At 41.7% G+C, this 21,604-nt stretch overlaps 1 protein-coding gene across 1 annotated transcript in view; it reads left to right on the top strand.

The window, feature by feature from the left end:
* The window catches only part of LOC118836165 (zinc finger protein 665-like), a 70,529-nt gene extending 53,053 nt beyond the window's left edge, over positions 1–17,476 (top strand). Inside the window, exons 8-9 of the mRNA XM_036743528.1 lie at positions 16,212–16,883; positions 17,019–17,476. Of these exons, the coding sequence (XP_036599423.1) occupies positions 16,212–16,883; positions 17,019–17,476 (1,130 nt within the window). The remainder of the gene's footprint in view (positions 1–16,211; positions 16,884–17,018) is intronic.
* The last annotated feature ends 4,128 nt before the right edge of the window (positions 17,477–21,604 follow it).

The following is a 21,604-nucleotide window of genomic DNA, read 5'->3' as shown; positions in this document are numbered from 1 at the left end:
AGCCTACAGCTCTGAGGCCCCTCCTGGCTCCACCCACGGTCCTTGGAGAGTTGGCCACTTGAATAGTGGACTCCAGCCTGTGAAACCATCTCTGTCCCTCAGTTTCTTGGTTCCCTGCTGCTCTCCTACCTTGGACAGCACCCCAGCCCATGCTGGGGCCCAAGCTCAATTGGGAGAATCCTTCAAACACACTTTGGGGAACTGAATGAATCCTCATGCAACCACCAACTTTCTCCTCTGCTCCAATTTCCCCAGGCTCATTAGATTCCTGTGGGGGTTTTTCATTCCCCACTCCTCTGTGCTCTGCCCTACTTTCTGGGTCAGGCTCTGGCCTCCTAGTCATTCTCTCCTAGAATCTCTAAATGAACAAACATAAAATACCCTCCTTCTCTCCCTCTAGCACTGGCCCATTTTCAAAGACTGTTCCAAGAACTGTGTTGGCCTTAGCACAGTGCATGGCACATAATAGATGCTTATTTTGTTGCAGGTTTAAAGGTTTTCAGTCATATCTGACTCGTTGGTCCTTCTTTTGAGTCTTCTTGGAAAAAATACTAGAGTGAATTGCCATTTCCTCCAGGTCCTTTTTACAGATGAGGTAACAGAGGCAAATAGAGTTAAGTGACTTGCCCAGGGTCATGCAGCTAGTGTCAGAGGTTGCAATATGAACTTAGGTCTTCCTGACTCCAGAGCAAGCACTGGGTCCACTGCACCACTAATAGATGCTTATTGATGGATTGGCCTGTTCAGCCTTATTGGCTGAGGGGGCATGGAAGTTGGTGATCTCTAAGGTTCCTCCTTCATCCAAGAACCTAGGAGCCTTGGGGCTGTGACCCCTCTCTGCCCCAGCTCAGCTTTACTTTGTGGACTTGAAAGTGGTCAAAAGAGGCAAACAGGCTAGGCGGTATATATTTATCTTATTTATTCCCCAAAGGTAGGAGACACATGATCATGGAATCATAGGAAATTTCTGACTGATAAAAGAATGAGAAGGTTTAAATTTGCTTTAGAACAATCTCAACTCCAATTTATGGCCTCCATATAGTGTGAAAGGAAGATTCCTAGCTGAATAAGACTTAAATCCAATAAGACAACACACTGGACAAAGTAGTGTCAGTTAGAAATTAGGATCCCAAGACTGCCTCATTTCTCCAGCATAAGCATATGCCTCTAGGATTTCAAGATAAGAGAAGTCCCTGTATTGTAGCCTATCATTTAGTGGTTACCCACAGGAAGAACACTCCTTATGAACCTTATCTGGTCTTTGAAATTGCTGACACAGGAAAAGGCATTTTGGGAGCAAAGCAAAGCAGTCTGATTGACTAGTTCAGGCTTTGGATCTTATTGGGGGTTCACAGCATCTGAAATGACTGTCAACTTCTAAGTGCCCAGTGGGCAGGGTCTGGGGTCCCCAGAGCCAGGAATCTGTGGCTACCTCTTAAAGTCCTTCCTCTGGTCTGCCCACCTCGGTCCCCCAGGGGATGACTGTCCCTCAGTTCTGGGCCTGCTTTTTTGTAGCTAACTCTCAGTCATCTCCATGAAGGGAAGCAGCTGGGTCGTGCAGTGGGTAGTGCTGCCCTCAGGTAGCTAGATGTGAGTTCAAACCCTGCCTTAGATACCCATCAGCTGTGTCAGGTCACTTGATCTCTTAGACTCAGTTTCCTCATCTGTGTGTTCCAAACAGTGCCCTGGGGTGCAAATGAGAAGCAGTGTCTGGTGTTGGGGAATTCCTCAGCCCAGAGGTTCTAAGAAACCCCTGGAGAGAAATAAAAAAAATGAAAGCTGGCATTTATATCACACCATGTGCCTGGCACTGCCAAGCAGTTGGCCAAAGGAGTCCTCAGAGGAGCCTTTGGAGGGAGGTGCCATTATTCTGCCCACTTTATAATTGAGAGAAACAGGTCTAGTGACTTGTATAGAGTCACACAGCTAGGATTTATAAGCATTTGCTTTACAATCTTTCCCAGACTGCCACAGGGTGTCAGACCCAGATGATAACTCTCTGTCTCTGTCTCTCTCATAAACACACACACACACACACACACACACACACACACACACTGCAAAAAGCCCAAAAGTCCCTGCCCTCAAAAAGCTTCCATTTTCCCCAGAACAGGGAGAGGAGGGTGATGAATGAGCAGCAGAAATCAGCCACTCTTGCTGGATGCGTGGCAGGGGGTTTTGGGGGAGTAGGAAGCAGACTGGGAAGGTGGGAGGGGAACCATTTGTGAAGTTTTAATGGCCAAGATGGACAGAACTTTCTAGACCCTTATATTGGTTGTAATCAGGAGCTTCTGCAGAGCAAGGAAATGAACCCAGTTCATAGAAGTTTCTTTAGCACCCCCCTCCCCCATTCTCATCAGACAAATATTCCTAGGAATTCTGTGCAATAGTGTGCCTGGTTTAAATGAGGTTGGAGGGGACAGAACTTGACCTGGCTTATCCTAATTGGGGATCTACTCTATTGATAGAGATGAGAAAGTCTTCCCACTGGACACGTGAGAGTTTGAGAAACTCCCACCAGAAAACATGGAGGGCAGTTGTGGTCTAGTCTGAATTACCTGAGAAATGCTCCAAAAGTTCTAAGGATTGCCATCTGGGGTAGCTTCTTTCTTCTCTCTGATGACTCTGTGCAATGATCCTTAAAATGCTTGGCTGTCAGGGGCAGCTAGGTTGTGTAGTGTAAACAGTGTTAGCCCTTGAGTCAGGAAGACCTGAGTTCAAATCCAGCCTCAGATACTACCTAGCTGTGTGATCCTGGACAAGTCACTTCATCCTGTTTGCCTCTTTTCCAATCTGTAAAATGGGGCCACCCTGGAGAAGAAAATGACAAACTACTCCAGTATCTTTGCTGAGAAAATCCCATGAACTGTGTCCGTGGGGTCATGAAGAGTCAGACCACTGAGTGACCCAACCAAAACATGCGTTATTACTGCCATAGAATCAGAATTATTAGACCTGGAGCAGACCTCAGAGGGTGAGTCATCCCTGAAGCAGACCTACAGTGGAGGTTATGGGAAAGGTCAAACAGGAATGTGTTATCTCAGCCCCACCAAAAAGCTCCCAACAAGGAGAGGCAGCACTAGCTGTATGTAAGGATGCCATGCAAGTGTGTTGGACCAGTCCTTGCTCCATGGCACTGTTTACCAACTTCAAGTGTCCAGCCAGAAAAAGAAATAGAGATCCTGGGAGAGGCAGAAAACCGTACCTGTCCTCACTGCCCCTCCCCCAACACACACACACACACACACACACACACACACACACACACACACACACACACACACTTTGACTGTGTGTGGGATGGATTTTACGAATCCAAAAATTAACAACAGAGGCATCTCAAGGTGAAAGTAGAAAGGAAAATTTATTACGATCCTGCAGGAAAGGGCAACCCGGACATCGAGAGGACTGGGGGTCCTCTCAGTGTCAGAGCGCACTGGACACAGAAAATTGGGGTGTTTATATAGGTCCCTAACCGCAATTCCCCCTCCCAACCTCCTTCCTCTCAGCTTGCAGACGTAAGCTTTGAGGGTACAATCTAGACGCGATAAATCTACCCAGGGACAATGGCAAGGAACAAACAGTATGGTTATTTTTTTACAAGCAGGTGACAGTCATAAACTTCCCATCATTCTTGTTTCATTCTACTATCAATCTCAAGGTAGTAAATCTGTCTTAATAACAATGACAATGACGATTAAACAAACAGTTCGGTTATCGGTGACAGGCAGGAATTAGTTGTTAGTTACCTCATCTTCACATCTGTGGCTATGGCGGATATCCCCAGTATCCTTACACCTTGCCTCCTATCATTCTTATACCTAACTAATCTTGCACATCTATATTGCACCTGGCTTTTCGGCTTTTCATCCATTCTTCCCCAAACGGAGGTTCTCTTATCTTGGGGTCAATGTACAGGGGATGAGTATCCTGTGTCTTATCCTTATCCTCAGAGAATTTTATGGTTGCTGACTTATTCACCTCAACCCTTCTTTCTTTCGGGCCTCTCGCCATTAGGTAAATACACAGGACCTGTTCTTAACCTCGGGGGCCTTATGGTCACTAGCTAGGCTTGTGGAGGGGAAAATATCTAAGTAGAGAAATGGGACTCACTATCCTACTTATTTCTATTTATTTAATTTGTTCCCTTTTATGAGAGGTCTTCACTTGTCCCACACAACTGTGACCTGAATCCAAGCCATTCTGCTCCTCAGGTTATCTGTGCATGTGCCAGAGGTCCTTGTCCCAGCTTTGATCAGCTGACTGTGATGTCCTGTGAGAAGGGAGCTCAGACCAGTGGGAAAAGATTGTGTGTCCTGAGGCTTATTGCCTGTGTTAATTTGTTTTATGTAAAGCAGACTATATGCCATTAGCATTGTCTGGATTTTGTGTTCTAGCCACTGACCTTTTTTTTCTGATGCATAATTTGATTAGCCAAAGGGGGGGCGGGGTCAAGGGAGTGTCACAGTTTGTGTGCAAAGTCTCAAAGCTTCAGAGGATGTGGTGTCCTTCTTGGGTTAATAATTCTGGCCAAGTTGGAAATCCAAAGAAAGAAACCAATAGAGAAGGGATCTGTAACAGTGCAAACCAATTAGAAACTCAATTTATGACTGAAGCGCAGTTCATTCAAAGGGTACTTCTTGGTTGTGTTGGAAGAGTGCCTGAGTGTTTTAATGTAAGTACATTCAACCACACCCACACCACAATTATATCTTAATCTATGAGATCTGAGGCAGTTTCTAGGCTTTCTTTCTCATCCTCATCTTAGGCCTTTCTGGGGGGAGTGGGGAGATTTCCAAAAAGTTTGGGGAGGGCTATACAGTTTATATTTCTATATTTTTCTCTGTCTCTCTTCCTTCTTGTGCCTTCATTTTCATCCCCAAACTTTCCCTCTCCTTTCCAATTCAGCTAACAGATACCAAGATTAATACCTACTCTGCTGCAGTACCAGGTTTTTGAGTATCAATCTATTCCCAAGCACAGCCATATAGCCCCTCCCTGCCCACCACTCCCTGGAACTAGAAAAGGTCCTGAAGAATGGGAACTGTCTTTTGTAAAAGAAAAAAAAAATGCCAGAGGGATCATTAAGGATCATTCATTGCTGGATTATGGCACTCCCCGCCACCCCCCTCACCCCCCACCAGCAGTCTCACCCCAGTCCTTCTGTGGCCTCCCTCCTAATTTCCTGACATCTTTGTGTCCCAGGACCAACACTTCCTGCTTTCTGCACCTCTCCCCTTCCCATTAGAACCTGGGTTTTGAGGGTGAAAAGGGAAATAGTGGGACCTCCCAGGGATGGGTTTCAGTTGCTTAATCAGGTACCAGCCAAACCCCTTGTCATAGAGGCAAATGTGAAGGTTTTTATCAGTAGAGAAAAGTTATAATGTCAGCTCTAACATATGCCCTGGGACCAGGTCTCCTGCTGTCCTGGCCTCAGCTCCTCATTAGGATCCTGATGTCTTCCAGTGAGAGAACATCTCATAGAAAATAGGAACAAGGACATAAAATCTAGAAAGGGGGAAACATCACCTCAGTGTTTGCATTGGGGTATGGAAGGTCAAGAATGGAGATGGACCAAGGTGGCAAATGTCTTCAGTTTGGAGGAGAGTTCGGTGGGGATGGGCAGGTCTGGGCCCAGGTTGCAAAAAAAGGGGCCTGAGGGAGGAGGGAATCAGGGGAGGGGACTGGGTGGGAGAAACTAGATGGATATAGGATGGGCATATCCTTGTGGGGAAGAAGGGGCAGCAGGGGGAGAGCTGGGAGACCAGGAGATTCTACCGAGTAGGGCTGAAGTCTCAGAGCTGGGTAAGGGAGGGAGGGAGAGAGGGGTGGAGCAGGTGGGGAGGGGAGCTCAGAGATGACTAGCTTAGTGGGTTGTGTCCCTGGGGGGAAGATTGGAAGCCTGGGTGGGAAGGGGAGGGGAGAGGATGGGAGGGAGGCCAGGGCTCCTGAGATAGGGAGGGCCCACCCAGAATAAGCTACCTGGAAGTAAAAGCCCTAGGATCTGTGACCTCTCTGCCTTCTTCCCTCAGTGCTGACCTCTCTGCTTTCTGGGAGCAAGCTCTGCAGATGCAGCTGCCAGGTAGGTCTGAAAAAGGGCCCCTCCCCACACCCCCACTTCTGCTGTCTGCCCTTTCCATTGGACCTCGAATTCCCCCACTAACCTCTTGTTAACTGTCCTCCAGGCTTGCCAAGAGCAGGCTTCCCTCCAAGTCCTGGCTCTGGGGGTTGCCCCTGCTACTTGTCCAGGCTCCCTGTCACATCCTAAAGGTCTTATGGTGCCATCCCCAGTTTTATCATTGGGTCCCAGTGATCTGATCTACATATCTCACCCAAAGTATGAGGTGCAGGCAGAGCTCTGCATCTGGGGTCATTGAGCCTGTGATTGGTGTCATCCCATATGGGATCTGAAGTCCCTTCTGCCTCTTGGCTCCCTCTAGAAGGATGGGAGAGGAGCATGAGGTCCAAGGGAAACAGAGAGGGTGGCAAGTCCTCTTCCTTTACAGACCAAGCTCACTTCCAATGGTAATCCTCCCTGCTACCCTCCTCCTGAGGTGGAGTCCTGAAGGTTAGCCCTGAAGGCTAACCCCAGGGCCTTTGTAATCCTCTTGAGATCTCACCCTCTGTCATTGCTGACAGGTCAGCATCCACCCTAGGAAGAGGAGGTAAAGACAACGTCTCTTCCATTCTGAGATTCTTCCCTCTCCCCAAGTCAGCTTGTAGAGCCCAAGGCCTAGAACCAGAGGAAATGGCCCCTGGCACCCAGAGACCCTTATCCCAGGTGAGTACAGTCCATCCACAGTCCTGACCATCATCAGCAAACCTGGAGTCCAAGAAAGCCAAGGAAACTTTGTCCTGTTAGATGTAGGTATTCCTTTGCAGTGCTCTCAGCAGAGCGGAAATTGTCCTCCTGGTTCTGCTTCTCCTTCAGGCCACACAAGCCTTCCCAGGTCTCTCTGAGTTCCTCTCATTCCCCATTTCTTAGGTCAAGTCAATAAGCATTTAGAAAGTGGCTTCTGTGCCAAGCACTCTGCTAACCTACTGGGGGTGCAAAGGAAGGTTGAGAAAAAACAGTCCCTACCCTCCATGGCTTACACTCCAATGGGGAGAGAACATGTCAGTCTGCAGCTGTCTCTAAACAAGCTCTATACAGTATGGATGGGAGGCAAACTGGGAGGCAAGGCTCTGTCAGTGTCAGGGACCAGGAAAAGCTCATTTTCAGGTGTTACCTGAGATACAAAGGAAGCCAGAAGGCCCCGGTGCAGGGGGAGGACATTCCAAGCATGAGAAACAGCCATTGGGAAAGCACAGGGTCAGGGGATGGAGGGTCTTGGTCAAGGATCAGCCAGGAGGACAGGGTCCCTGGGTCAGAGGGAAGAAAAGAACCAAGGTGTAAGAAGACTGGAAAGGGTAAGAGGTTAAGACTGAAAAGGGTTAAGATATGGTGTCTTCTATGTGAAGCACATAGATATTGTTTCCTTTAATCCTGTTGTGAGAATTGTCAGGGTCAGCTGGGGATAGCCAGAATAAGGGAGTGCAGGATACAGCCAGACAGTGAACTGTGCTTCATTTATCCCCTCAAGAGCCTGATGCTCCAGGAGAAGGTGATGGACATGTGTAAGTAAACTCTCACCGTTCCACAGAGGACACAGAGACACTCTCCCCCTGGGGTATTGGACCCATCCTTTGGCTAGGATTAGCATAAGCAAGCTTAGGAAGAAGTTTTGGGTAAGATTAGATCAGGAGATACAGAGAAGAAGAGAAATATTGTTAGGAAAAGGAAAAAAAATGTGAATTTAGAGGTAGGGTTGGAAAAGCCTGGTACAAAGGCCTTTAGCATAACTACTTATGCCAGTCCAAAGAAAACACTGTCTGCTTGATTACTCAGGTAGTTAATCACCATTTGCTAAGCCCTTTGTGCCTTCTAAGACAAAAAACTGCACAGGAAGTAAGTCTATGAGTTTTCTCAAAGAGATGGGGGAAGGAAGGTACTGAAGGGGACACTCAGCACATGGATATAAGAACAGCCATTAGAGCATCAGTGCTATGAGTAAATTCAGTGCAGTGAAGGGTCATGACTCAACACCAAGTCAAAAGGAAAATTTTGGAAATAATTGGGAACCAAAAATAATCAAGAAAAGTCTAATAAATTCTTTATTTGCTGAGAGATTTGATAATAGAAATAAAGGAAGCTAAAAGTAAAATTGAAATTATAAATATAACATAAATGAGATATTTTAAATAGAATCTAAATGACAAAGTGAAAAGACACTTTGAAAGAGAATTGCTCTAAAATAAAAAAAAAACTGAAAAAGTGACTCATCCTTCTTCTGGAGATGGAAGAAAATGAAACACAAGAGCATTGAATGCCAAGTGCATTGGCTGAACATGTGTTCTACATGTAGCAGGTTGGATAAATAGATGAGCCCTCCCAAGTATCAAAGGATTACACATGTCCCCCCTCTCTTTTATGATATCCATCAGTCTGCCTCTTCATTCCTGATCACCAGTGTTCTTGAGTTCTAGCTCTTATGCATTAGCTCAATCTCCAACCCCAGCTCACAAAACATTACATTTGTACTGAATCAAGGAACCCTCCATTCCTCACGTTTACTTTCGTTTCTCTATGATTAAATAATACAATGAATGAATATATTCCTTGAACAACTGCAAGCAATCACAAAGCAAGGGTCACAGGTGCTTTTGCCCATGACACATCATAGCCAGTGTCATCTGAACCCCTCAGTATAAGAATAGAGAACTCTTCACTTGGCTGGAAACAGGCTCATTCCACTCAGCTGAGGCCACATTGTGAATGATGTCTTTTTAGAATCCTTTTCATACTTTCATCTAATTAAGACTTTATTTCCAACCCTAAGGAAATTTACTAGATCTTTCCTTTTTCTTTGTTCTTTCATCAGTATCACTGCTGAATGCCCCGAACTTACCAGCTTTTCACAATGTCTTCTTTGAATTTTCTCAATATGTCACTGATGACTCTTCTGGTGAGGAGGAATTTCAGATGACCTTGTCTCTTTCTCTACAGAACCTTTGATCCCACTGACAGAACACATATGCTTTCCTTAATTTTATTCACTTTCCCTAATTCTATTCAGGGAGCATGTAATAGTAGGACATTTTTCCAGCTTTTGTTACTACAACATGATTCTCACTTCAAATGTAAAATGCTTTCCTCCATAATCCATTGGTTTCTTAATGACTGTTTCAAGTGCTGGTTCTGACACTCATAAAGGTTATATGAGTTTTAGGCAAATCCCTTCTCTGGGCTTCAGTTTCCTCTTCTAAGTTGATGAAGGTTGAACTGGATCAAATCTGGAGTCTCTCAGCTCTAAATCATATGTTTTTGATGGTTTAGGAGTTGGTGACATTCAAGGATGTGGTTGTAGACTTCACTGAGGAGGAGTGGAGCCTCTTGGACCATTCTCAGAAAGAGCTGTACAAGGAGGTCATGGTAGAGAATATCCAGAATCTGAAGTCCCTAGGTAAGGACCATTTCCTCTCTTTTCTTGGTGTTCATTGCCAGGCCAAAGTTTGTACAAGCAGCCCAGAATTGATTCATACTCTGTCCCATCTCAGCCTTAGAAGCTGACATGACAGCACAATCTGCTGTCCACTTTGGTCTTGGCTTTCAGCATTTTCAAGTTAAATGACTTACATCATTCTGTTGGCTGGAGATAAAGATCTGGGTTCCTTTTCAGAGGAAGAAACTGGAGTTAAAAAAAAAAACACTCCTACTTCAAAGAGAAATTTCAAGTGGACACAGGCCCAAAAAGAGTTCTTGGAAGAACTTAAAAAGGATTTCAAAAATTAAATGAGGGACTGAGAAAAATTAGGGGGAAAAACAATAGCAGTCCAGGAAATCAAGAAAATTATGTAAAGAAAGTCAACTAATTAGAAAAACAGGTCCAAAAACTTAAGAAGGAAAATAACTTCTTAAAATATAGAATTGGGTGAGATGAAGCTGGAACATGATAAGACACTAAGAAATATTAAACACTAAAAGAATGAAAACGTAGAAGTGAATGTGAAAAGAATCATTAGAAAAACAAATGATATAGAGAATAGATCAAGGAGACACAAGTTAGAGTTGTTATACTACCTGAAAGGTATGATCCAATTAAGGGTCTAGACACAAAATTGGCCCTGAAAGTGACAACAAAATGAAAACTTACAGTAACATTATAGCCAAACTTCAAAGCTCCCAAATTAAATAGGAAATACTAGAAGCAACAAGAAAAAGATGTAAATACTGTAGAGCTAGAATCAGATAACACAAGACCTAGCAGTTTCTACATTAAAGGACTATAGGGCTTGGGACATTATATTTCATAGAGCAAGGGAGCTGTGTTTGAACAAAAAGAAGTCACTCAGCAAAGCTGAGCATAATCCTGAATGGAAAAAAAAAGGACGTTTAATGAACTGAAAGATATTCAGGTATTTATGAGAAAAAGAGCAGGATTCAATGGCAAATTGGACATGGATGATCCAGGAGAAATATAAGGTAAAAATTAAAGACCAGTTATAAGGGGCTCAATGAGGTCAAACTGTTTACTTTTTATAAAGGAAGATGTTATCAGTGCCCTTAAGAATATCATCATTACTGGGGTAGTTTGAAAGAAAAGCTTAAGCTGAGCTGAGTATGATGGGTTGATTCTAAAAAATAAAATTGGATAGGGAGAGTGAAATGGAGAGGTTATTACATGCTAATAAGTCCTGAAAGGAAGAAGTGAGACAGAGGAAGCAGATGGGAGTGGAGGGCAGGTAGTGCTGGAACATTATTCTCAGGGGATTACAGGAAAAAAAAACCCATAGAATACTGAAATCATCTTGTCTTAAAAAAAGAAACTGAACTGGCCACAAATGAGCTTCCTAAGAATAAAGCAGCAGGACCAGATGGATTTGAAGGGGAATTCTACCAAACATGTAAAGGTCAGCCAATTCCAGTACTAAATGAGTGATTGGGAAAAAAATAGACAAAGAAGGGGAAGTACCAAAGTCCTTTTATGAAACAAATATGATGCTGATATTGAAATTAGGAAAAATAAAAAAGAGAACATCATAGACTAGTTTAATTAATGTCTATGGATGCCAAAATCCTAAATAAAATACTAGGTAGGAGATTCCAACAATGTGTTGCAAAGATGGTACATTGTGACCAGTTGGGATTTATACCAGGAATGCATGGATGGTTTAGCCTAAGGAAAATTATAGACATGATCTACTAGGTCAATAACAAAAAATAACCAAAATCATATGACTACATCAGTAGCTGAACAATAAGCTTTGGATAAAATAGAATACTCATTTCTATTGAGAACACCTGAAAATAAAGGGAAAATGGATTTTTCCTTAAATTGATAAAAAGCGACTTACCTAAAAACTGTCAGCAAGAGTTAGTTGTAATGGGGAGAAGTGAGCAACCTTCCCAGTAAGATCCGATGGCCAGCAAAAATGGCCGTTGTCACCAATATTATACAGTATTGTATGGGAAATCCTAGAATAGCAATAAGAGGAAAAAAAGAGTAGAAGCAATCAAGCTAGGGAATGAGGTAATAAAAACATCTCTTTTTGTGGATGATATGACGATATCCATGGAAAATCCCAAAGACTCAACTAAGAAGTTTATTGAAACAATTGTTTTAGTAAAGTAGCAGGATATAATGTAAAGTCACATAAATCACCAGCATTCTTATATGTGACCCAGGAAACCCTGAAAGAAGAGATACTAAAGGGTACTCTATTTAAAATAAGTCTAGATGAGGTATGTGGAATCTGTGGCCTTGAGGACACACACAGCCCTTGATCTAGGTCTTAAAGTGTGCCCCTTCCTTAAGAGACCTATGGACAGGTGAGCAATTTATGAATAAACAAGATACATAGAAGAAAATGAGGTGTGAGATGGATAATTTTGATTACATTAAATTAAAAAAAGGGTTTTTTTTTTAAACAAAAGAAATGTATGTAAGATAAGAAGGAAAATAGAAATTTGAGGGGAAGGGGTGATTTTCTTTGCAATATCTCACATAAAGTTCTCAGGTCTCAAATATATAAACTTACAAAGATCTTTGTAAAATCTGTGACAATTTGAGTCATTCTCCAATTGAGAAATGGTCAAAGTGTATGGACAGGTAGGTTTCCACTGGAGAAATCCAAACAATTCATAGTCATATGAAAATAAAATAATCCAAAGTTTTATTGAGTAGAGAAATACAAATCAAAACAGTCTTGAGATATCATTTTACACCTATCAGACTGGTTACAATTATTGAAAGGGAATGAGACAAATGTTGGAGGGGATGTGGAAAAGGTTGAGAAACTAATGCATTTTGGTGGAATTGTGAACTAATCCACCCATTTTGGAGAGAAATATGGAATTATGCCTAAAAACTTATTAAACAACCAATACTTCTTGATTCAGCAATACCACCAGTAGGTGTACCTCCAAGGATGATTAGGGAAAAAGCCAAAAATCCTGTGTATTCTAAAATATTTCTAGCAGCTCTTTTTATGGTGTCAAAGAACTGGATAACCTTCAATTAAGAAATGACTGAACAAGTTGGAATCCGTGATTATGATGAAGTACTGCTGAGAATAATGAGATTAATGATTTGAAAAAAAAAGAAAACATGGATAAACTTGCACAAAATAATGAAGAGGGAAAGGAGCAGCACCAAGAGAATGTTATATACAGTAACAGCAAAATATTTTTATTTTTATTTTTTTAAATTTTTATGTATTTCTTTATTTTTGGAAAGGCGAAGGCAGGGCCCAAGATCACACAGCTAGTAAGTGTGTCAAGTGTTTGAGGCCAGATTTTAACTCAGGTCTTGCTGACTCCAGGGCTGACACTCTACTCACTGCTCTGTTTTGCTGCCCCAGAGAAATATTTTTAACAACAAAGTTGAGTTGAATAAGCCATTTTGAGTATTATAAACACCCCAAAATAGAAAGGACATACAAGGGTAGATGCTTTCAGGCTCTAGAGAAACAACAGATAAATAGAAGTATATTTGGAATGATTTTGCGCACACACACATATTTGTATCTGATGGTAGCCATCTCTATGGCAAAGGGAGGAGGAAAGGGAAAAAAAGAAATTTACATGATAACTTTATCATCTACTTAAAATGAATAGGAAATTGTTGAGTCGCAATTGATTTGGTATTTCATGTGCAATCATCTTTTTTAATTACACCGTGTTATGGGAATGCTTATTTTATTCCATGAATTAAAAATGAAATAGAGAAAATGAAAAGAAAACTAATGATAATAAAAAAGCAATCTGGAGAGAGCTAAGAGATAGAAAGGTAGATGAGTAGAACAGAATAACTGGGTTTGGAAAATGTTGACAAGTTTTTGTGGTAAGAATTCCTGATTTGGTGAAAATTGTGGGGAAAGCTGGGCAGTAGTCTATCAGAAATTGGACAGAGACTAATATACTCCATTTACCAAAATAAGGTCCAAATGGATACATGACCAAAATAAAAAGGAGACATCATAGGAAATTAGAAGAGCATGATGGAACATATTGCCAATCAGACTTATGCAGAGGTGAATAATTTATGCATAAACAAAAGATAGCACGGTGAGGCACAAAATGAATGATTTTCAATTACATTAAATTACAAAGGTTTTGGAGAAATGAAAGCAGTGTAGCCAAGATCAGAAGGGAAGCAGAAAATTCGGGGGGAGTGATTACAGACAGTATCTCAGACAAATGTCTTATATCTCAAATAATTAAAGAACTTGGTCAAATGTGAAAGAATATAAGTCATTTCCCAACCATAACTGGTCAAAAGCTAGGAGCAGGCAGTTTCTGATGAATAAATGAAAACTATATTCTGATGAATGAATCAATCATACAAGAAAATTCTTAAAATCATTACTTCTTACAGAAATAGTAATTAAAACTACCTTGAGATATCATCTTATTCCTGCTACAATGATAGAAGGGGAAAGGGACAAATGTTGGAGGGGATATGAAAAATCTGGGACACTAATTCACTATTGGTGGAACTGTGACCTGATCCATCAGTTTTCCAGAACAACCTGTAATTATGCCCAAAGAATTAAGAGGTGCCTACCCCTTGATCCTGTCATACTATTCTTAGGTCTGCTTTGCAAGATGATTAAGGAAAACAGAAAAAAAATGTTTGAAAATACTTGTAGTAGATCTCCTTTTGGTAGCAAGGACTAACTTGTGGGGATGCCCATCAATGGGTGAATGGCTTGAGAGGGATTGAGTACAACCTGCAGTAAATGGACAGGAGCTGCAGCAGGGGTTGAGAATGGTCTCCTGAGAATACTATGGAAGTGTTCAGCCCAGCTCTCCAGGATCATGTTCTTATCACTAATCAATGTGGCTCTATTAGCACTGAGATGCTCCCTAGGTGGATAGTTCCTTGGCTCATAAATAGTTTTCAGGGGCTGGGAAGAGAAAATTAGGCTGGTGACTTGGTATAGCCTTCCCTCTCTTATATCCAATTCAATCGCAAGTCATCACATCATCTTCCTAATGTCATGGTTCTTCCGGAGAGCAAAGGAGAAACCACAACCACACAACCTCAAACCCAATGTGGGGTGGGAGGATGGTCCTGCTGGCTCAGAATGAATGTAGATGACAATTGTTTCTCCTTAGGCCAGTGACTCTGAGGGTCTTCCCATATCAAAGATTGATTTTTCTTTTTTATTAAAGGGGCCATCCTTTGACCCACTTCTTAAAAGAGCCTAATCACTGAATTGCCATTGCCTCAGTGAAAGTGAGAAGTGGGAAAGACCTTAGCTTTAAAAGGCCAAGGTGTCTCACTGCCTCCTGGGCCATCTCCAGTTATCCTGATCTATATCTGACCACTGAACCCGGAGGGCTGTGGAGGAGAAAGTGAGGTTGGTGATTTTGCGCTCCTCTCTTTCACTTAAATCCAACTTAAAAGCAAGTCATGGCATCATCTTCCTGAAGCCCTGGTCCTCTTTGAGAATGAAGGACAAATCCTACAGCCTCTTCAGGGCATCATAAAATGCTTTGGATTTGGTGGAGTTAAATATGGCTTTCTTCAGGGTGGATGAAGTAACCTATTGGTCCCCCTGTTGAGTTTTCATTTTTTATTTAGTATCTTCTGAATTTCCCCATGATTTTCATAGAAACAGGTTTAGATATTTATGAGTCTTCTGGTCCAGATGAGTTAATCTTTAAAAGCCAGTCACTCATTTCCTGCTGGAATATTGAAAACCTGTTTTGGCTCAGCCTTCTCTCCAAGTTAGCAACAAATTGTTCTCCCATGGAGACCTGTTCACGTTATTTCTTCTGGTCACTTGACTTGAGGCTGCAGATTTTGTTGAATATGAATGTTTAGTCTCTTGTGAGTCCAGCACTGTGTGGTACACAACTCATTTGTCACTCTCATATCCATTCTGTCTCTTCTCCTTACAGTGACACAGTCTATTTAATGCCATTGTTTGCTCCAAGAGTACATCCATGAAGTTTTATTACCTTTAGGATGTCGATGAGGTCATGAGCTGCATTCAGTAACCATCGCTATTACATATTTTGATGTGTGTATATCATTTTCTCTCTATATATTTGTTTGTTTTTTTCTCTTCAGATGGAGAGACCAAGTATGAAGTAAATGAGATGCCTAGAAAGCTAGAAGAATGTGACTGGCAAAGATTCATGAGTGATGCTCCCTGGGACTTCAGTTTTAGAGAAATTCATGACTTTATTCTCAAAGTAGATAAAAACCCAGAGAGTGACTGTGAATTGGATGAAATTAGAAAGAGATTCAGACAGTCTTCTATCCCAAATGAAGGTAAGAAAATGACATCAGGAAATGACTGTCCTCCAGATATTGAATATAGGAAATGCTTTACTGAACATGTAGAGTTTTTTCAGTCCCTGGAGAAGGCTCCTGGAATTCAAATGTGTCCAGGTAATCAGTGGGAGATGGCTGTGAGCTGGAGTTCAGACATCAAGAAACATCAGAAAGGTGATACTGGAGAAATGCTTTGTGTAAGTAATAAAGGTGGGAAGGCCATGAGTCACAACTCTAAGTTCATTACTCATCAGCGAATTCCCATTAGAAAGGAGCCTGATGAATATAAGCACTGGGTAGCTCAGAGAATTCACACTGGAGAGAGACCTTATGAATGCAATCAATGTGGAAAGACTTTCAGAATGAGCTCCAGTCGTGATAAACATCAGAAAATCCACACTGGAGAGAAACCTTATGTATGTAATCAGTGTGGAAAGGCTTTCAAACAGAGGTCCTATCTAGTTGCACATCAAAAAATCCACACTGGAGAGAAACCTTTTGAATGTAATCATTGTGGAAAGGCTTTCACACAAAGGGGCAATCTTGCTTCACATCAGAGAATCCACACTAGGGAGAAGCCTTATGGATGTAATCAGTGTGGAAAGGCTTTCACAGAAAGCTCCCATCTTACTGCACATCAGAGAATCCACACTGGAGAGAAACCTTATGTATGTAATCAATGTGGAAAGGCTTTCACACACAGGAGCAACCTTACTACACATCAGAAAATCCACACTGGGGAGAGGCCTTATGAATGTAATCAGTGTGGAAAGCCTTTCATACAAAGGGGCAATCTTGCTGCACATCAGAAAATCCACACTAGGGAAAAGGCTTATGGATGTAATCAGTGTGGAAAGGCTTTCACAGACAGCTCCCATCTTGCTGCACATCAGAGAATCCACACTGGAGAGAAACCTTATGTATGTAATCAGTGTGGAAAGGCTTTCACACACAGGTGCAATCTTACCACACATCAGAAAATCCACCATGGAGAGAAGCCTTATCAATGTAATCAGTGTGGAAAGACTTTCACACAGAACTCCACTCTTGTTGTACATCAGCAAATTCCCATTAGAAAGGAGCCTGATGAATATAAGCACTGGGTAGCTCAGAGAATTCACACTGGAGAGAGACCTTATGAATGCAATCAATGTGGAAAGACTTTCAGAATGAGCTCCAGTCGTGATAAACATCAGAAAATCCACACTGGAGAGAAACCTTATGTATGTAATCAGTGTGGAAAGGCTTTCAAACAGAGGTCCTATCTAGTTGCACATCAAAAAATCCACACTGGAGAGAAACCTTTTGAATGTAATCATTGTGGAAAGGCTTTCACACAAAGGGGCAATCTTGCTTCACATCAGAGAATCCACACTAGGGAGAAGCCTTATGGATGTAATCAGTGTGGAAAGGCTTTCACAGAAAGCTCCCATCTTACTGCACATCAGAGAATCCACACTGGAGAGAAACCCTATGAATGTAATCAATGTGGAAAGACTTTCACACAGAACTCCACTCTTGCTAAACATCAGAGAATCCACACTGGAGAGAAACCCTATGAATGCAATGAATGTGGAAAGACTTTCACACAGAGCTCCAATCTTGCTAAACATCAGAAACTCCATGGCCGAGAGAAGCCTTATGGATAAAATCAATGTAGAAAGGCTTTCAAACTCACCTCCATCCTCGTTTACATCACGTAATTCACACTGGGGAGAACCTCTAGGAACTTCATTCCTTGTATGTGAGGCCAGGACATAAGTTACTGTGTTCATGTGCCAATAATCCTTAGCAGTGGTGGTTCAAATTCATGCAGTATTCATTAACTTTTCCTTACATTCAATATTCAACAACTGTTGGTGGCAAAATTCAGCACATGCACATGTGTTCTCAATTATATTCAAATAAGTTTTTGATAGGTTTTAGAATTCCAGACTTGGTCTGGTCTGTAGGTGGGCTAGAGGAAGGGGGAGTACATTTGGTGGGCTTCAAAGGACAGCTTGCCAACAGAAATTAAAAATCTTTAATTCACTGAATAAGTAGAAGGGAACAACTAGCACAGGAAATGATGGAGTGGAAAGCTGGTGGAATGTTGGATAAGGAGGACAATCAGTATATTTTGGAATCTTACATGAATACAGTGAGCACTAGTGTATACCCAGTGAATAGCTGGTTCAAAAATGTAACTTTCCTATGTGCTAATTATTAAAATAATTGATTATTTTCTAAATAATGCCGGGTTATTCTTATCACTCATTATTTAAAGTTTAACCCATAAGTTTCCTTACTTTGGTTAGCAGGGTCCTAGTGCCTCAGACTGCAGCCTTACAGAGTCACCAAACATTGTCAGCAGGGCTGGGGAGGTCCGTTCACAGGTTGTCAGAAGTCCAAAGGAACCTCACAGACAAAGATTTCTTCAAAGGATTTTGCTATGCTTTTCTCCCCACAGTTAGTCACTTACTGTTATTATTAGTTTCTGCATTAAAACTAAATATGCTTCATTATTTTTCAAATGTTTTGTCTCATTCTATAATAGATACATTTAAGGTCTAACAGCCTCCAGATCAAAGGTAACCTGCCTTAAGAGGTTTTTTTCAGTTATAAGAGAAGAGAAAAACAGTTCACTAGAATTCATTTTTGGTTATAATTCTTTACAACTGGACTATTATGTAAATAAGTTCATTGTGAAGGTGAATATAGAACCTACATTGGATTACATGCTGTCTTGGGGGAGTAAGGTGGGAGAGGAAAGGGGAGAAATTTCAGAACCCAAAAACCTATGGAACTGAATGTTGTAAACTAAAAATAAAAATAAAAGCTGTTACAAAGAAAATCAGTCACCCTATCTCCCTTGACATTTTAGTAATCATATATGGTATCTGGGAGGTGATGCCATGACATGCAAGTCTATTGGGTTTAAGTGAGGCAGGGCTGTGCCAAATCACCACCCTCGATTTCTCCTGAGTCATCTGCGTCCAGTGGCAAAATGTAGATCAGAAGAACTGAAGATGGCCCAGGATGCATTGGGGACTTTTCCCATTTCAAGCTAAGGCCTTTTGCAAGTCTCTGTTTGACTGAGGCAAGGCCCATTCTGTGATTTAAGGCTTAATAAGAATTGAGGCAGAGAATGGCCTATTTACCTAGCAAAAATTAAAAATTAAAACAAAACAACACAAACAGTGTCCTGCATGAGGAAGATCCTCAGGATTTCTGGCCAAGACAGAAACAATTGCTATTTATATTTTTTTAAGTGGGTATTAATATGATAGGAGAAAACTTCGTCAACCCATAATGGGATTGAGGACATGGGAGACTCCTGTATATGCTTTAAATGCCAGTAACCATTTAAGTTCAGCCCCCTATTAACAATAAATTGTTGTGCTGTACTTGGGCCTTCAGATCTGTTTTATCAGTATCATAATGAAAACCCTACATATAATATTTTAGCCTTTTATAACTACTGTTACATTTATTTTCTTGGGTACCACTGTTTCTATTTTATAGCTGAGGAAATAGTTCTCCATACTTCCAACTAGCTTTGGTTGCAAATCTAGTCACCCTGGAGGATGATTGCTTCCCTCATTGTTGACAAATGCTCCAGAATGTGTAAAGCTGGCTTTGCAAGGGGTGGTGCCTTTTGGGTTGTCTTCCCCCCCCCCCATTATTGGGCACCCCAGACATCAGGTTACGATGGTGGGTATGGGCAAGAAAGACAGCTCTATGAGGGATGAGTCCCAGAGCAAGAACCTGAAGTACCCTGAAGTAGCCCATTGAACATGGAATTTTTAATCCCTACTTCTTTCTCTGGATGTGGACAGCATTTTCCATCAGGACTCCTTCGAAATTGTCTTGGATCATTGCATTGCTGAGAACAGCTAAGTCTAACAAAGCTGGTCAGTGTACCATGCTGCTATTACTGTATACAATGATCTCCCAGTTCTGCTTACTTTATTCAGCATCAGTTCATGCAAGTCCTTCCAGGTCTTTCTGAAATCTGCCTGCTCATCATTTATTATGGAACAGTAGTATTCCATTACATTCCTATACCACAACTTCTTCAGCCATTCCTCAATACATTAGCATCCCCTCAAAATTCAAGGTAGTCCCTGCCCTCCTGTGCCTTACCTTGCAGTGTGGAGTGGTGGGCAGGGAGGGGCACAATGGTTGAATCAATTACTGAGCTGGAGTGTGGGGTACTGCAGTTGGTTTTTATCAACCTTAGGTGAATTGGAGACGAAAATGAAGCCAAAATAAGGAATACATACATGTATATGTATGTATGATGTGGTTTAGGGTTGCTGGGAGCCCTGAACGTCCGTGTACAGGACAAGTCTGCCTAGAAAGATTTCAAGCACTTCTTTCAATCCAAGCAGCAGACTTACTGTAATGGGTATAGAAGAGGGCTGGATTCCCAGTGAATGGGCCCCTAAATGGGGATTAAAGATTGATACTTACAGACAGAAAAGGAACAGTGAAAAAAATTGGATGGGATTAATAGTGGTAAATAGCCTAGACTGGCCCAGGTGTAATAGGGGTTTGGGGTGGGTATGAGAATGACGGTGAAAGGCCTACTGATTATCTAGGTGGGCGGGGCTGGGCCCTCAGAGTCACTGGCCTATACCATTCTTGAAAACATCTTATTTATCTTCTATTTATAATCTATACTTTGCTTTTAGCTTCCTTTATTTCTATTACTGAATTTTTGAGCAATTAAAGAATTTAGTAGACTGTTCCTGATTTTTTTAGATTCCCAAGAATTTACAAAATTTTCCTTTTCATTTGGTATTGTGAGTCATGATTCTATATTGCATTATATTTATTCATAATATGAACAATCACTTTAGGAAGACCACACTTTCGTTCATTGATAATTCATCTGTTGATTCCCTAACTTGCTCTTAACAGAAGCACTTCCATAACTCTTTCCTTCTCCATCCTCCCATATTCTCTCTTTCCCGCCATCGATGAGCTCATGTACTCAAACGTTCCACATAAGAAGAAGGTCAGCTCACACATCTCCATATTTTGTACCTGGCCGCACTACTTTGGAACTTCTCACTGACTTTGCCAAGCTGTCCCAGGGTCTAGAGTCTTTAACCCCAAGTCTCTTCTTTTTTTATTTTATTTTTTTGTTTGTTTTTTGTTTTGTTTTGGAGGGGGGAAGGGAGGGCAACTGGGGTTAAGCGACTTGCCCAGGGTCACACAGCTAGTGTGTCAAGTGTCTTGAGGCCACATTTGAACTCAGGTCCTCCTGACTCCAGGGCCGGTGTTCTATTCACTTTGCCACCTTGCTGCCCCCAAATATCTTCTTTTTGTATGTTGTCTTCCCCTTGAAAGTGTAAACTCTGTGGGGACAGGACAGTCTTTTTTCTTTTCTATTTTAATCCCCATGCCTTAGCATAAAGAAGGTCTTCAATGAACACTTATTGATGACTGACTATCCAAACACTTTTATTTGAGTATCTTGCTTTTTATTTTGCTTTAAAGGCCCATCGTGAAATAGACATCACTTACTTCTGCAGTCTTCTTCCACCTTATTTCCTGCTACCTCCCCTGATCCAATGATACTGACTTCCTTTATATACCAGGAAGAACACACTCTATCTCTAGGCTCTTGACACTTTCTCTGTCTCTCCACAATGGCTGGAATCCTCTGTCTCTTCATTTGGGCCTCCTGAAGCCCTTCAAGTCCCAACAAAAATCCCACCTTCTGTTTTCCAGGTTCTCTTCACTCTACTGCCTTCATTCTACAAACGACATCCAATTGTGAGCTCCAT

This window comes from Trichosurus vulpecula, chromosome 2 (genome assembly GCF_011100635.1).
Source record: "Trichosurus vulpecula isolate mTriVul1 chromosome 2, mTriVul1.pri, whole genome shotgun sequence".
NCBI classification, from domain to species: domain Eukaryota; kingdom Metazoa; phylum Chordata; class Mammalia; order Diprotodontia; family Phalangeridae; genus Trichosurus; species Trichosurus vulpecula.
Note: the sequence above shows the minus strand (reverse complement) of the source record. Positions and strands in the feature narration are given on the sequence as shown.